The following is a 17831-nucleotide window of genomic DNA, read 5'->3' on the forward strand; positions in this document are numbered from 1 at the left end:
TTAATCCAGAGGCCCTGAATCACTGTGTTGTAGATAGGGGTCCAGGCAATCAGGCAATAGTAAACAGGACAAGATGAAGGTCCTGTGAAGGATGTGTGATTGGCTCCTTCATTCTAGTTTCAATAGCACAACAGGCATGAGTGATGACATTGAGATTAATTGGTTTGATAATCACTTGGTGCATCTTGGCCATTTGTTAGGATTATTCATCATCAGAATTGATCATAAAGTGAATGAGGGTTTACAGACGTTATTCACACTCTATTACCAAGCCAGAGACCTAGTCCTCAACACCCCAGTGCTACCGCCCCGGCCACGCCCACTAACAGACAGGGGAGAGAGAATGGGGCTAGAGAAACACAGACAGACGGACAAGAGAGGGACAGATTCAATACAAACATCCAACTAGGGACTAAAACATTGAGGCCATGCAGTCTCTAATGCTCACACGCACACACAGCTATGCTTGTGGTACTGGTATATAGGGGTTACTTGTGTATATGGGGTACTTGTGTATATGGGGTACTGGTATATGGCGGGTACTGGTGTATATGGAGTACTAATGTATATGGGGTACTTGTGTATATGGGGTACTTGTGTATATGGGGTACTGGTGTATATGGGTTACTGGTATATAGGGGGTACTGGTGTATATGGGGTACTGGTATATAGGGGGTACTGGTATATAGGGGGTACTGGTATATAGGGGGTACTGGTGTATATGGGGTACTGGTATATAGGGGGTACTGGTATATAGGGGGTACTGGTGTATATGGGGTACTGGTATATATGGGTTACTGGTGTATATGTGGTACTGGTGTATATGGGGTACTGGTGTATATGGGGTACTGGTGTATATATATATACTGTACACATAGACTTCTATAGTATATTTTAACCTGTTCAGATAGCTGTATCAGACACTATGGGACTCAGTTGTAATCATTAATATGGTAATGTAATCCTCCTGACCACTGAGTTGACTCCCGACCCCTGAGTTGAGGGAACAGGGAGCTTCTATTATGATCCACTATCTCCTCCCAGTTATAAACAGGTGAGCGTCTGATGGTCTATTGGTCTGGGCCCAGGTACTCACAAAGAGTTGGAGTGGGAGTTCTGGAGCATGGGTGTAGAGGTGGTGGAGCAGTTATATGCTGTTAGCTTGGGGGAGGAGGGCAGGGAACAGTCGGTCATCTCCTCAATGTCCGAGTGGGAGGACGCAGACTTGGGCGACTTCTTCTTCCCAAATGCCTGCTTGAAGGAGCTCCGTAGCTGCAGCCAGGGACAGGGCGAGGAACAGGGAGCAGGGAAGAAAACAGAGAGACCTGAGTACATAGTGAAACACACAGACACATCAGGGAGTCGAAAGAAAAACTTGTACACAAAGCATTTATAAACTTCTACTCTTTCACCGTCTCCATCTGATCAAGCAATAATAATTTTGGGAAAGAGTGTGTGATCTTACCTCATAAACCTGCCACACCATAGGAGAGCACAAGAGGAAAAATACAAGACAAAACAGCATGCTGATCATAGACAACTTCAACTTTTAGCTCACATAAATAATCCACGACCTTGTACAGGTGTTAGGGACAGACTAGGCTGTTCACAAGGTAGCTCACTAAAGAGACTGAATGCAAACAAACAACTCACAGCTACACACAGGGAATGAACACCAGGCTATTAGAGAGGATAAGATATCACTTTGACAACTTCTCACTAATTGACATGACTACTCAATCACTAAAAGGCAGATTTAGATATTTAAACTCAGGAGCCGTCTGCCCCCTTGTGGTCAAATAGTCAGGTACTCCACAGTTGTACTTCTAACCTATACATAGCTACAGATGTCCTATCTTAATTTGATCACACTGTTGTTGCAGATAATTTTCATTTAAACAGATTAAAAATGCTTCTAAAGTTTGTCATTCTCACTTGAAAATATCAGACTTGATGTATTTTAACAAAAAATATAACAACCCCTACAAAAATGTCCATTAATTATTAGACACATAATAATTCACATTTCCTGTTGCTGCAGGTTTATTTTACTGCTGTGAGAAACTGGTCAAATTAAGATAGTACATCTGTACAAGTATCATCACTGTGGACAGTCTGCATACATAGTCATCTTTCACCTTCCCTCCAACACACGCAACAGCCTTATTATATCAGGACAAAAGAACACACAGACATTTTAATTTGACTTCATAGGTTACAGGCCATGTTGAACCAGAATATACACACATCTGCCTTTTATACAGGCACATTTTTTTTTTACATTGACCTAAGCTTGTATCTAACTATAACAGACTACAGACTAAACCTTTTTGTAGCAACGTGCAGTTTGTTTGCGGTTTTTCATATGCAATAAGAGAACGGCTCACAGAACTCCACTCACAGTCCAGTTTCTAGAAGAGCTCCCTAAGAGCAATAAGCATATTCACCTTTGCTCCTGCACAAGGAGGCTGAGACAATCAGGAGGATTGGAGGAAAGGGCAAAAACACATTACAGATTAGACAGACAGACACACACAGAGCGACAGACAGACAGCTAGCTAGTCAGCCAGCTACAGACAGACAGACGAGGACCTACCCAGTTCTTCTTCTTGTTCTTGTTCTTGGAGTCCAGCTCCTGGTTGCTGCCCACACTGGAGTGGCTGGTGGCGCTTGTGATGCTGGACACACTGTCAGATGAGTGCTGTCTGTGGATACGCAGGTCCGGCTGAGGCTGGGAGCTCTCATTGGCTGAAGCTATGGAATACACAAGAAAGTGACTGGATTAGACAGGGACCAGATGATGACATAGAATTGGAATCCATTCAGAGTCTGAGTCAGATGCCTTTCTCACTAGGCAATAACCATGCATCCTTGTTGTGTTTCCATGGTGATGTGGGAGGTAACTTCTCACCTGACCTATCACCGTTGCAGGAGGGCTCTGGGAGATTGATGTCACAGTTGATGGCTGCCTGGACTGTGGTATTCTGCTTCTTCAGGTGTTCTATGGTCTTCCTCAGCTCGTTTAGCTCAGAATCCTACAACACAACAACATGATAAAACAACACAATTAGCTCCACCATCCATCCAAGGAAGGACGGACAAATTTCAAAGGAAACAGACCACAGCCCCAGTCCATACCTTCCCTTCAGCCGTGGTGGTAAGTCCCTGGAGTCGGATGGTCATGTTCCCCAAGCTCTGCTCAAATGCTGCTACCAGGTGATCCTGAAGACATACACACAACAGTTCACATTTAGTGATCCATGTATGAGAAATGTAAGCAAATTGACCTGCTGACAATGTCATTTGTAATCCCATCTCAAGGCTGTGAAAAGGGCAACAAACTGCCGCTTTCGGTAAAGGTCTTGCTCATGAGAACACACCCATGTACTTTTCACGACATGCATACACAGAGCCAAAACAAAACATACACAGGTGATAATGGCTGCTATGTCATGGTGTACCGAGTATTTTGAGTAAGAATGACAGGTCAGAACATGTTGGAAATGGATCAATGCTGATGTAAAGGGTGATGGGGCAGGCTCTCTGACGGCTAGCTAGCTACAGTAGCTGTCTGGGCAGGGTTCCATGTTTTAGCAGCCTGGTAGAGATCAACATGAGGCCAACACAAGTCCTAACACACACTAGCTAGCTCTCAGCTGCCTTAGTGAAACCAGAGACCTGCAATCTTCTCACAGCCACAGATGAGCACATTGGGGACAAAGGAAAGAGGAATACGGTTAGGATGTTTTCATCTCATATGCAGAGTAAAAATAATCACCAGTATCTGTTATATGTTGTAGAGATACAGGTATGGTAGAAACATGCTGCTAAAAGTCATGCTCGTTATCAAATGACGCAGTTGGAAATATGATGAAGATGTACAAAGAGACTGTAGACTCGCTCAGTATGCCGTCTGTTTGGCTATAATAAACATCCAAAGAAACCAACTCATATGCATGAAATCAATGGACGGCTTGTGTTTTAGAAGATAAATGCAAACATTACACACCGCAGGTGTTTGGATTTCAAAAGGTTGGTTTCAGATATGACACATTATCTTATGCATTGATGTTGTTGATATGCTTTACAAATAAAAAAATCAGAGCAATTGATTTACATTCCACTGAAAAACCAAAGCATTATCAACTTTTGAAATCAAACATGAAATCAAATATGAAGTTCCTGGTGTTTGATAACTAACAGCTTTCCAGCCAAAACAAAAGCAGAACATCAAGATAAAGGCAACAGAGACGAGTGTGTCCTCTGATAAAACATATCTAGGACAGACCCACTGAACTCTAGTTACCTCTAGTTACAGCCCACAACGTAGCCATATTATTCCCTATACTGGTAGCCAGAGGTGCCAGTCAGATCCCACCTCAGTGAGGTCCTGCTGTGTGTTGCTGTCCCCCTGGTGGTGCCTCAGCATGGGCTGCAGCTGGCGTCTGGCCCTCTCTCTGGCTGCCTCCTTCCCCAGGGACGGGTAGTGGTTCAGGGAATACCACGCCACCGGGCTGCTGGCCCTGGGACTTCTCGCTGACATGGTTAAAGCTCCTCAGCTCAAGGTGATCAAGCCCAGCCAGGGACCAGTCTGCCTTTGATAAAGTATGAGTCCAATAGCAGACAGATGCTGAAGACTGATAGCTTCTGAGCTTCTGATCATCACACAGAGGTATGAGTAAACACGTCCTGATTCCTATCACAGCCAAGAGCCCGTCCTCCACGGAACATAAGCTGAAGGCAGAAGAGAATGCGGGGAACAGATCTGGACAGAGGCGCTGGTGTTGGGGCATGTGGCTGGCTGACTGCTCCACTATCAAGCTGCACAGATTAGCTCCAGGAGTATAGACGGGTTGGTTGTTAAGCAACAAAACTGACGTGTTTGCAACTATGGGGCAAAACAGACAGGGTTGGCTTAGATAGTTGACAACATGTAAACTACAGTGCATTCGGAAAGTACACAGACCCCTGGACTTCTCCCACATTTTGTTACATTACAGCTTTATTCTGAAATGGATTAAATAGTTCCCCCCCCTCAATTTACACACAGTATCCTATAATGACAAAGCAAAAACAGGTTTTTAGAAGTTTTTGCAAAAACCCCCCCGGAAATATCACATGTACATAAGTATTCAGACCATTTGCTCAGTACTTCATTGAAGCACTTTTGGCAGCGATTACAGCCTTGAGTCTTCTTGGGTATTACGCTACAAGCTTGGCACACCTGTATTTGGAAAGTTTTTCCCATTCTTTTCTGTCGATCCTCTCAAGCTCCGCAAGGTTGGATGGGGAGTGTCGCTGCCCAGCTATTTTCAGGTCTCTCCAGAGATGTTCATGTCCGGGCTCTGGCTGGGCCACTCAAGGATATTCAGAGACTTTTCCTGAAGCCTCTCCTGCGTTGTCTTGGCTGTGTGCTTATGGGTCGTTGTCCTGTTGGAAGGTGAACCTTCGCCCCAGTTTGAAGTCCTGAGCAGGTTTTCATCAAGGATCTCTGTACTTTGCTCCGTTCATCTTTCCCTTGATCCTGACTAGTCTCCCAGTCCCTGCCGCTGAAAAATATCCCCACAGCATGATACTGCCACCACCATGCTTCACCTTAGGGATGGTACCAGGTTTCCTCCAGACGTGACACTTAGTTTCATCAGACTAGAGAATCTTGTTTCTCATGGTCTGAGAGTCCTTTAGGTGCCTTTTGGCAAACTGCAGGTGGGCTGTTATGTGCCTTTTACTGAGGAGTGGCTTCCGTCTGGCCACTCTACCATAAAGGCCTGATTGGTGGAGTGCTGCAGAGATGGTTGTCCTTTTGGAAGGTTCTCCCATCTCCACAGAGGAGCTCTGTCAGAGTGACCATTGGGTTCTTGGTCACCTCCCTGTCCAAGGCCCTTCTTCCATGATTGCTCAGTTTGGCCAGGCGGCCAGCTCTAGGAAGAGTCTAGGTGGTTCCAAACTTCTTCCATTTAAGAATGATGGAGGCCATTGTGTTCTTGGGGACCTTCAATGCTGCAGACATTTTTTGTTACCCTTCCCCAGATCTGTGCCTCGAAACAATCCTGTCTTGGAGCTCTACGGACAATTTCTTTGACCTCATGGCTTAGTTTTTGCTCTGACATGCACGGTCAACTGTGGGACCTTATATAGACAGGTGTGAGCCTTTCCAAATCATGCCCAATCAATTGAATTACCCCAGGTGGACTCCAATCAAGTTGTAGAAACATCTCAAGGATGATCAATGGAAACAGGATGCACCTGAGCTCAATTTCGAGTCTCATAGCAAAGGGTCTGAATACTTACGTAAATATGGTATTTTTATTTTTTATATATTTGCAAAAATGTCTAAAAACCTGTTTTCGCTTCGTCATTATGGGGTATTGTGTGTAGATTGATTAAAAAAATGCATATTTAATCAATTTCAGAATAAGGCTGTAACGTAACAAAATGTGGAAAAAGTTAAGTGGTCTGAATACTTTCTGAATGCACTGTATATTTAATCTCCAAATGTTTATTGAAAACATACTGTAAATACATTTGCAGAATGAGCACTTGTCTCTCAAATACATTGTTAGAGTTGTTGGTTAGCTAGCTTGCAAAGTTTTTGACATATTAGCATGACATCACTCAAAACACCTCAAAACAAGACATGGTATGGATAAGAAGATAAAACTAGCTAAAAGCCACCTACGATTCCCCACATGGCGGCTTCTTGTCATTGTTGCTAGCTATATGACCGTTCAGAATTAAACAATGCATACCTTTCGGCTACATCAATGCATTTTTGTGACATTGTCAGCCAAACCGTCTATTCTTGGTAAGTCAGCCAGTCAGTCAGTCAGTCATTCAGTCAGTCAGTCAGGTCCTAGTGCAGGTCTGTCTCGTAGGGCTGTTAGGGTCAGGCCATACTCTAGCAGCCTAACATGAGTGCTCTTACATGGGGCTACAGCCTTCATACTCCACACCAAGTCTCCACAACTGCAGGAACCTCCAACCTGCTTTGTTGTGAAATCTCTGTTGTGAGATCACATGACCAGTGTGGATGCGGGCCAGAGGATGCACCATTTCATTAGGTCGTTACTGCTGGGCCATTGTGTTTGTTTGCATTCAGAGAGCAGATAGAGCAGATATGGGGTTAAATGCTTCCCAGACCATTCCACAGTGTCATGTTCAATGCTTCCTCTCTCAGACCATTCCACAGTGTCATGTTTAATGCTTCCTCTCTCAGACCATTCCACAGTGTCATGTTTAATGCTTCCTCTCTCAGACCATTCCACAGTGTCATTGTAACAGTCCTGACCTGTTTTATGTTGTTTTTTATGTGTTTATGGTCAGGGCATGTGTTTTGGGTGGGCAGTCTATGTTATCTGTTTCTATATTGGTTTAAGGGTGACCTGATATGGCTCTCAATTAGAGGCAGGTGGTTTTCATTTCCTCTGATTGAGAGCCATATTAAGGTAGGTGTTTTCACACTGTTTGTTTGTGGGTGATTGTCTCCTGTGATGTCTTTCGTCGTTGTGTTCGATATATTCACTTTCGGAGCTGTTTGGCTGTTCGTCTGTTTCGATGTACGTTCCTGTTCGTGAGTTTACGTTTGTCTATGTAAGTTTATGTTCAGGTTGCGTCAACATCGTTTTGTTATTTTGTAAGTTTTGAAAGTGTTTTGTTTTGTTTCGTGTCACCATCTTCATCATTGTTTATAAATAAAGATGGCATATTTCCCTGACTCCGCATGTTGGTCTGAAGATCCTTCTCTCCTCACCTCATCTGAGGATGAGGAGAGCGGCAGCTATGACAGAATCACCCACCAAAATACAGAGACCAAGCGGTATGGGAATGCTCGACGGAGCAATAAGGATTTCTGGACTTGGGAGGAGATATTGGACGGTAGAGGACCTTGGGCTCAACCAGGGGAATATCGCCGTCCAAAGGAGGAGAAGAAGGCAGCCACAGCCCAGGAGCGCTGGTATGAGGAGGCAGCGCGACGACGCGGTTGGGAGCCCGTGAGTAAGACCCAAAAATTTCTTGGGGGGGGGGCACACGAGGAGTGTGGCAAAGCCGGGTAGGATACCCGAGCAAACTCCCCGTGCTTACCGTGGAGGTAGAAGGCGTCGTACTGGTAAGACACCGTGTTATGCGGTAAAGCGCACGGTGTCCCCAGTACGCGTGCTTAGCCCAGTGCGGGCTATTCCACCTTGCCGCACTGGGAGGGCTAGGTTGGGCATCGAGCCGGGTGCCATGAAGCCGGCCCAACGTAGCTGGTCTCCAGTACGTCTCCTCGGGCCGGTGTACATGGCACCAGCCTTACAGGTGGTGTCCCCGGTTCGCCTGCATAGCCCAGTGCGGGCTATTCCACCTCGCCGCACTGGCAGGGCTACGGGGTTCATTCAACCTGGTAGGGTTGGGGAGGCTCGGTGCTCAAGAGCACGTGTCCTCCTTCACGGTCCGGTATATCCGGTGCCACCTCCATGTACCAGTCCTCCGGTGGCAGCCCCCCGTACCAGGCTGTCTCTCCGGGTTCTCTCTCCTGCTGTTTCCTCCTCTCCAGCGCAGCCGGTGCCTAGACCACGCACCAGGCTGTCTCTCCTTCTCCTCCCTACAGAGCTATCTGTCTCCCCAGCGCCATCTGAGCCATCCGTCTCCCCAGCGCCATCTGAGCCATCCGTCTCCCCAGCGCCATCTGAGCCATCCGTCTCCCCAGCGCCATCTGAGCCATCCGTCTCCCCAGCGCCATCTGAGCCATCCGTCTGCCATGAGCCTACAGAGCCATCCGCCAGACAGGAGCCGCTAGAGCCGTCAGCCAGACAGGAGCCGCTAGAGCCGCCAACCAGACAGGATCTGCCAGAGCCGCCAACCAGACAGGATCTGCCAGAGCCGCCAACCAGACAGGATCTGCCAGAGCCGCCAACCAGACAGGATCTGCCAGAGCCGCCAACCAGACAGGATCTGCCAGAGCCGCCAACCAGACAGGATCTGCCAGAGCCGCCAGAGAGCCATGAGCAGCCAGAGCCGTCAGAGAGCCATGAGCAGCCAGAGCCGTCAGAGAGCCATGAGCAGCCAGAGCCGTCAGAGAGCCATGAGCAGCCAGAGCCGTCAGAGAGCCATAAGCAGCCAGAGCCGTCAGAGCCATGAGCGTCGAGAGCCGTCAGCCTGCCATGAGCGTCGAGAGCCGTCAGCCTGCCATGAGCGTCGAGAGCCGTCAGCCTGCCATGAGCGTCGAGAGCCGTCAGCCTGCCATGAGCGTAGAGAGCCGTCAGTCTGCCATGAGCGTCGAGAGCCGTCAGCCTGCATGGACCTGCCAGAGCCGTCCAAACAGGACCTGCCAGAGTCCTTCAGCTGGGATCTGCCCCTTGTCCCGGTGTTGCCCCTTGTCCCGGTGCTGCCCCTTGTCCCGGTGCTGCCCCTTATCCAGGTGCTGCCCCTTGTTCTAGTGCTGCCCCTTGTCCCGGTGCTACCCCTTGTCCCGGTGCTGCCCCTTGTCCCGGTGCTAGCTGTTTATTTAGGGGAGGGTAGTGTTAGGGTGGTCATTAGAGGGGGTAGACAGAAGAGGGGAGTGACTATGGTGGTATGGGGACAGCGTCCTGAGCCGGAACCACCACCGTGGTCAACTGCCCACCCGGACCCTCCCCTGGACTTTGTGCTTGTGCGCCCGGCGTGCGCATCTTGAGGGGGGGGTACTGTAACAGTCCTGACCTGTTTTATGTTGTTTTTTATGTGTTTATGGTCAGGGCATGTGTTTTGGGTGGGCAGTCTATGTTATCTGTTTCTATGTTGGTTTCGGTTTGCCTGGTATGGCTCTTGATTAGAGGCAGGTGGTTTGCATTTTCCTCTAATCAAGAGTCATATTTAGGTAGGGCATTTTCACTGCTTGTTTGTGGGTGATTGTCTCCTGTGTCTGTGTGATGTTACGCCACATGGGACTGTTTCGGTTTTGTTTGTTCGGTTTATGTAGTCTGTTCCTGTTTTCATGCGTTCTTCGTTATACGTAAGTTCTTATGTTCAGGTGCGTCTACGTCGTTTGTTGTTTTGTAGTTATTCAAGTATAGTTCGTTTTCTGTCTATGTCGTGTTTTGTTTTAATCAATAAATCATGTCATCATACCTCGCTGCATATTGGTCTTCAGATCCCTCTCTCCTCTCCTCGTCTGAGGAGGAGGAGGATTTAGAGTATCGTTACAGTCATGTTCAATTCTTCCCCTCTCAGACCATTCCACAGTGTCATGTTTAATGCTTCCTCTCTCAGACCATTCCACAGTGTCATGTTTAATGCTTCCTCTCTCAGACCATTCCACAGTGTCATGTTCAATGCTTCCTCTCTCAGACCATTCCACAGTGTCATGTTCAATGCTTCCTCTCTCAGACCATTCCACAGTGTCATGTTTAATGCTTCCTCTCTCAGACCATTCCACAGTGTCATGTTCAATGCTTCCTCTCTCAGACCATTACACAGTGTCATGTTCAATGCTTCCCCTCTCAGACCATTCCACAGTGTCATGTTCAATGCTTCCCCTCTCAGACCATTCCACAGTGTCATGTTCAATGCTTCCCCTCTCAGACCATTCCACAGTGTCATGTTCAATGCTTCCCCTCTCAGACCATTACACAGTGTCATGTTGAACGCTTCCCCTCTCAGACCATTCCACAGTGTCATGTTCAATGCTTCCCCTCTCAGACCATTCCACAGTGTCATGTTCAATGCTTCCTCTCTCAGACCATTCCACAGTGTCATGTTCAATGCTTCCTCTCTCAGACCATTCCACAGTGTCATGTTCAATGCTTCCCCTCTCAGACCATTACACAGTGTCATGTTCAATGCTTCCCCTCTCAGACCATTCCACAGTGTCATGTTCAATGCTTCCCCTCTCAGACCATTCCACAGTGTCATGTTCAATGCTTCCTCTCTCAGACCATTCCACAGTGTCATGTTCAATGCTTCCCCTCTCAGACCATTCCACAGTGTCATGTTCAATGCTTCCCCTCTCAGACCATTACACAGTGTCATGTTTAATGCTTCCTCTCTCAGACCATTCCACAGTGTCATGTTTAATGCTTCCTCTCTCAGACCATTCCACAGTGTCATGTTTAATGCTTCCTCTCTCAGACCATTCCACAGTGTCATGTTCAATGCTTCCCCTCTCAGACCATTACACAGTGTCATGTTCAATGTGCTTTAGGCAGCCACGCAAAGGTAAACAAAAAAAACACCAGCCGCAATGCTGGAACACTTTGACTTCTAGATATTTTAAATTCTGGTAATATGCAACATGAACACAAATTAGTTCCATTGAGCACAACCAAGACATTACATACAGTTTCTACCAGTATAGCATAACAATGAGAGCCACAGTGCAAAGCATAGTAACCCTTTGCCATCATACTTACATTAGCACTCATTTGAGTGGTCAGAGCAGACACCTTCTCTTGGGAGGCGTCCAATTCTCTCCGCAGTTTACGAATCTGAGAACAGAAAAACATGCTTATCTACAGGAAATACGATACATACCATACATGATACAGTAGTATGTATTCCATTGAATATAACAGAGTATTTTGAGTAAGAATGATAGGGATTTAGTTGCTCCTGCGGGGCAGCTGGGTCAGTCGGTACATGTTCAGCTGCTAACAAAGCCTTTGTATTACTCAAATAACTTCAGGGCTCATAAATGGTTATACTGCTACGTGGGCCCCCAAACCCTTCAAAATAAATTAAATCAGATAGCATATGATAGTAAAATGTGTAGAATTGCAGGAAATTTGCTTTAAAACAGCAACATTTTCTCTCAGCCTCATGGCAAAATGTATAGAATAGCAGGACATTTGCTTTAAAATAGCAACATTTTCTCTTAGCCTCATGAGAAAATGTGTAGAATAGCAAAACTGTACATTTTTCTCTCTGCACCATGGCAAAATGTGTTGAAATGCAGTAAGTAAAAAAAAATGATATTTAGGGGTGGTGGGCCCCCATAGGTCAGTGCCCCGGTGCCCCAAATGCAGTAGTCCGGGCCCTCGTAATTAGGTCACAGTATGGTGTAATATGTTACATATCACAAAAGGCTATGATACGAATCAATGGTGTCACATTGTGTGAAAGTAAAGTACACAAAGTTGTTCTTACCTCGGACTGAGCTTTCTCCTCAGGCTATGGAAATAGAAGAGGAGCAAAGAGAAGGAAACAAATAGGGTTTAGCATGTCAGAGTATGCATGGGATAAGATGACATGACAAACAATCTGAACATATTCATTTTCCATCTAAGGCTACAGTGAATCCCTAGGAGCACAGTTAACTAGCAACGCAATTCAGCAGTCAATTCAGACATAACCTTATCCTTATCCCTAACCCTACACTATCTAGAACCTAAAATGGTTTTTCGGCTATCCCCATTGGATAACCCTTTGAAGAACCCCTTTTTGGTTCCCGGTAGATCCCTTTAGAGAACCCAAAATAGTTCTACCTGGAACCAAAAGCAGTTCTACCTGGAACCAAAAAGGTTTATTCTATGGGGACAGCCAAAGAACCCTTTTGGAACCCTTTTCTAAGAGTTCCTCTTGGAACTTTTTTCTAAGAGTGTAACCTTAAATTTAGACCAAAAATGGAGCTCATTTGTACTTTGTGGCTGGAGAATCTGACTTTGTGGCTATGGAAGCTAATGGAAACCAGATTAACCCTAGTCCTAAACTAAAAAGCATGCTTGAAGAATTGTAATTAAAATAACTTTTTAGCCCAGGCATAGGCTTAATCTGTGTCTGGGAAACCAGCCCTTAGCATATCCATGTGTTTGGATAGTCAGTGGAGTGGCGCTCACCGTGGAGTAGACAGACGAAGTGCTGGACACCAGAGACACAGAGGAGGCGTGGACTGGAGAGAAACAAAAACACAACGTTCAACTCATTCATCTGCCGACATCATTCATGGCACACTGGGCACAGACGTCAATTACACGTCACAACTTTGATTCAACCAGTGGTGGGTGTATGATCCATGTAAGCAGGGATTCATCTCAACCTGAAGACTGGAAACAGGAACATGCATGAACAGGTCCCCTGACTGAACATTTACAACAGAGGTGCTGAACTTGTGTGTGTGTGTCACTGTTACTGTAACTAGTTTACTTTGTAGCCTACACTTTAATTGTGCTGATATGGTTGAAACCCACACAGCAGCACCATTCTGGCTAACTCTACAGTTCACATGTCCAAACTCAACATCTCCCTTGTGAGACATACTGTATGATGCGTTCACACTTTACCAGCAGTCATTAACCTACACCTCATCATGCTTGGGGATTCGATCTTGCAACCTTTCAGTTACTAGTCCAATGCTCTAACCACTAGGCTACCTGCCGCCCCAATTCCCCATAACGCACGGTATATGAGCATGGCAGATTCAATGGCTATGGTTCATTCTTACATGTTCTATGTTTGAGCTGATTTTGAAAGCAAAACTCGAATTGAAAACATTGAATTTGATTTCCATAATAGCAAGTTAGGACTGATGGTTTGGTTAGCTAATTAGCAAGTCTGTTTGTTTGGTTACCAAGGCAACTACTGTAGCTATCTAGTAAACCAAAACACATTTCTACCTGCAAATGAACACAGTCCTTCGTTAATTTCCACAGAACGCATAGGCCCTTGTTGATTATCCCTTACATATTCTCTAGTGAGTACTGTCAATGCCATAACAATAACACAGCCTCTCTCTCTTCATTCATCATCATTTAATGGAACCACAATATCCCTGCAGGATTAAAACGACAGCAAGGGGATGTGCCAAACTTAACGAAATGCTTAGCTGCCTTTGTAAAAACAAGCCCTAGTTATCCAGAGCGTGTTCTCCAGACTGATTCAAGTGCCAGAGTTCATTGACGTGTGTGGATGGATAATTTTTTATTTTACCTTAATTTAACTAGGCAATTGGGTTAAGAACAAATTCTTATTTACGATGACAGCCTACACCGGTCAAACATGGGCCAATTGTGAGCTGCCCTAATGGGACTCCCAATCACAGCCAAATGGGACTCCCAAACACAGCCTGGATTTGAACCAGGGTGTCTGTAGTAACATCTCAAGCACTAAGCCTTAGACCGCTGCACCACTCGGGAGCCCTAGATGGTAGGGAATGAGACACCAGTCTTCCACAAGAATTTCCATCATTTGGCATTTTGTTTTCATTGGTGGAAAACGCTGTCTCAAGCGCCACTACAGAATCTCCCGTAATTGTTCAATAGGATTGGTATCTGGTGACTGAGACGGCAATGGCATATTGTGAAATATCAGCAAGTTGAGCAGTTTGTCACTGGAGCTTCTGCCAAACGTGCCCCAACAGTCTCCCCTCTTTCAAAGTCACTGAGATCTCTTCTTCTAGCCATGGTAGCCAAAATAATAGGCAACAGGGCCTGCCCAGCATTTGTATACCTGACCCAAAGCATGATGGTATTTTGGTATTTTATTAGGCTCCCCATTACCTGTTGCAAAAGCAGCAGCTACTCTTCCTGGGGTCCACACAAAATATGAAACATAATACAGAATGACATAATACAGAACATCATTAGACAAGAACAGCTCAAGGACAGAACTACATACATTTTTAAAAAGGCACACGTAGCCTACATATCAATGCACACACAAACTATCTAGGTCAAATACACACACACTATCTAGGTCAAATAGGGGGGAGGCCTTGTGCCACGAGGTGTTGCTTTATCTGTTTTTTGAAACCAGGTTTAACCAGGACTATGAAAAGACCCCTTGTTGCATTTCTGGTGGGATAAGTGTGTGTTTCAGAGCTCTGTGTAAGTTGACTATGCAAACAATTTGAGATGTTCAACACATTCATATTTCTTATATATGTAGAGCTGGTAATGAATGATGGGATGTTAATTCCACACCTGTGTGGAAGCACCTGCTTTCAATATACTTTGTATCCCTCATTTATCAAGTGTTTCCATTATTTTGGCAGTTACCTATATTATTCTTTGAAATGACCATTGAACTGCACTACAAATCCCAGACTACACCTTTACATGCTAGGACGTTGGATTCATTTTTCAAGTTGGGAATGGATGCTTGTCTTTTCTGAAACATATATTTAGGAGTACTAAAAGAAGGTAGAGTACATCTACATGTACTGTGGTCAGAGCAGATATTTTCCCAGGTTTACTCTATCACCTGTGATCTAAAGTAGAAAAGTAGGCACTGGGGTGCCATCAAACACAGCCCTGTGCCCTGCTCCTGTCTGGAAAGAGAGCGGGTCTGTAGAGCTGGTGTTGAGTCAGATGTCAATCTGCGATGGGAGAGGAGATATTTATCAGCCTTTCTCTTCCTTCTTCTCCTCCTCCTCCTAACCTTGGCCTACATGCCAAAACACCACAGCTCAACGTGACTCTGAGACTTGCCCTTGGACACGAACAAATCAACAGCCAACACCAGCCAAGAACCTGGCATCATACAGGGATCAGTTAAAGAGAGAGCCTCGGGACAAGCAATAAACCACAAGAGCACAAAGCCATTCAGCCAAAGAAGTGTAGTCAATCATCAAACCTCAGTCTATGTACATACATCGAACAAACTGCTTCTTTGTACGTCCCAATTCAACTGTAAACGTGTGGAAAGACTGGAATAATAAAGGTAATGAAATACTTCACTAGTGATTTAAATGGTTGGTTGAACAAGCGTGTGGATTCAATAAACATTAATTTTGTAAATTAAAAAAAGTATGTCTTTCAATAGTGCCCTGTTAAAAAGGCTTTCAAAAAACCCTCTTAGTAAACAACAATCTGCAAGCATGGCTCGATTTTTTAAAGGAAATATAATCCATTCAGAAGTAAAATGGAAGTTCACACATGCATGTGGAGTGGAAGTCATCTAACAAAGAAATACATGTACCTGCATTTCGAGAGCTTGGGACGATAAGGTTCTTTCTGCAAAAAGATGATTCTTGGTTTGAATGGTGTCAGTGATTTTTATCTGGTATTCTTTTGAACTTAACAACATGAATTGGAGTATTTAGAGTACTATATAGTTAGAGAACATTGAACAGAACACGGCTATGCAGCTAGAACCTTATAGTCCCAAACTCTCAATTTCTCTGAGGCTCTGTGTGATAGCAGATAGACGGAGGGGTATGTCAGTCTGTCTTACCCTCCTCCAGGCCTTCTCTGAAGGACCCAGAGCTGGTCATGGTGCGACTCTTCTCCTCTAGAGACATGGACGAGTTCCTCAGACGGGGGTCACTGTATGGGTCATACGAACCGTCCTGATTGGCCAGGCCGCTGCGGAGGTTTGCCAGGTTGATCTGTGCCGCCGTGGTAGGGCTGCCTGCTGGGACACAACCGTCACATAACAAAGGTCAAAGAATATCTTAAAAACAGACATTGACAGAGGGCATTGATCAGATATTTGCCGTTTGTCTCTTACTCTTCACTCATAGTGGAAAGTAAGAGTGCAATACAACATAACAGATATAATCACTACTACTTTTCCTTACATCACCGCTACTATCGGAGAAGTCTCTTGAGAGAGACGAAACATTAAGCCAGCATGTACACAATATTTAGTTAATTGTGCAGTGATGACTATCACTGTTCCAACAGTGCTAATCAAAGTGATGAGTAGGGAGGGTTGAGGCTACACCTACCAAGCTGGGAGAAGTTGAAGCGGGCTCCGGAGGGCGAGGTGAGGCTGGAGGTGGGGTAGAAGGGTGAGCTGGCGGAAGACTCCTGAAGACCTCCTGCAGAGTGGGAACGCAGCCAATCCCGGGGGTCGTCATGACTACGTAGCTGGGGCAGGTGGCCGTACCTGCAGAGAGATGACAGGAGATGCTGAAAATCCACCTCACATCCACATCTTTGTGTGAATGCTGCAAGTCACAATCTGCACAGATAATGATAATAACCTAGGCTGTTGGTAGACAGGGAGGCACATGGTTAACATCAAGGCTGTGTGATAATGTGCAGGGTGGACAATCACAACATGGTCTACAAAATCACAGAGCATGGGATCATGCATCATATATTGTATGATACAGGTGGAAGTTGTACGTCAATGTACGTTCATGAAAACAATACTTAATACCACCCCCCAAAAAACATTATACAAAAATAAATACTTAAAAAAATACATTTATGTATGTATTATTTTCCTTAGTAAACTGCTCAAGGAAATGGTGGCTTACAGAGATGTGTTTTGGGAGTTCAGCCCTTGTTTGAGTAAAACAACGGGTGTAATATACATCTAATCACAGAAGCCCAAAAACCTAAACATAGATTCATGTTTGGTGGAGGTAGGTGTGTGGCCATTCTGAACACGTAGACAAAACATATAGACAGGACACAGCTACAGATAACAGCTACCTATAGAAGTTTCACAGCTGTGGTGTGATCTTTCTTAGTTCTATACGCTTTGATATACATCTCAAGATTAGGTTTCAGACTCCAGCCCTGTCCTTCCCAGTGTAGCCAGCAGATGGCAATATGCATGCTGTGAAAGAGATGGAGGCAGCGATAACATCCAACAGTCACTTCACTTCACAAACACAGGACACTACACACAGGCAGCTGTTTCACCATCAAGCAAGCCTAACTCCATATAGACACATTTACCTGTCCTGTTTCCGGGGTAAAGTGTTTCGGCTGGGACTACCCAAGGGAGAGGAGAGAGGGCTAAGGCTAGGGGGAAGGGAGGGGGTTAGTGGTGTAGGGGGTTAGGGGGGAAGGGTAAACAACAGAGAGAGGAGCACAGATAGAACGGGGAAACAGAGAGATCAACAGTCAAGATAGAATCCATGCTTTCATTACACCAACAACTAGGAGTCAGTCTCCTATCATCTCCTATATCATCAATATGGC

General features: G+C 45.4%; 1 protein-coding gene across 6 annotated transcripts in view; it reads right to left on the minus strand.

Moving 5' to 3' along the window:
- LOC129862144 (neuron navigator 2-like) overlaps positions 1–17831 on the minus strand; it is a 90582-nt gene that overhangs the window by 12758 nt on the left and 59993 nt on the right. For 2 of the 6 annotated variants that reach the window (XM_055933520.1, XM_055933519.1), the window contains exons 10-20: positions 17586–17651; positions 16622–16782; positions 16126–16305; positions 12792–12844; positions 12103–12126; positions 11370–11444; positions 3139–3222; positions 2912–3035; positions 2597–2754; positions 1097–1272; positions 269–349 (exon numbers count right to left, since the gene is read on the minus strand). In XM_055933520.1, coding sequence (XP_055789495.1) covers positions 269–349; positions 1097–1272; positions 2597–2754; positions 2912–3035; positions 3139–3222; positions 11370–11444; positions 12103–12126; positions 12792–12844; positions 16126–16305; positions 16622–16782; positions 17586–17651 — 1182 coding nt within the window. The remainder of the gene's footprint in view (positions 1–268; positions 350–1096; positions 1273–2596; positions 2755–2911; positions 3036–3138; positions 3223–11369; positions 11445–12102; positions 12127–12791; positions 12845–16125; positions 16306–16621; positions 16783–17585; positions 17652–17831) is intronic. The other 4 variants (XM_055933521.1, XM_055933522.1, XM_055933524.1 and 1 more) reach the window with 4 other exon arrangements.

This window comes from Salvelinus fontinalis, chromosome 9 (assembly GCF_029448725.1).
Source record: "Salvelinus fontinalis isolate EN_2023a chromosome 9, ASM2944872v1, whole genome shotgun sequence".
Taxonomy (NCBI): Eukaryota; Metazoa; Chordata; class Actinopteri; order Salmoniformes; family Salmonidae; genus Salvelinus; species Salvelinus fontinalis.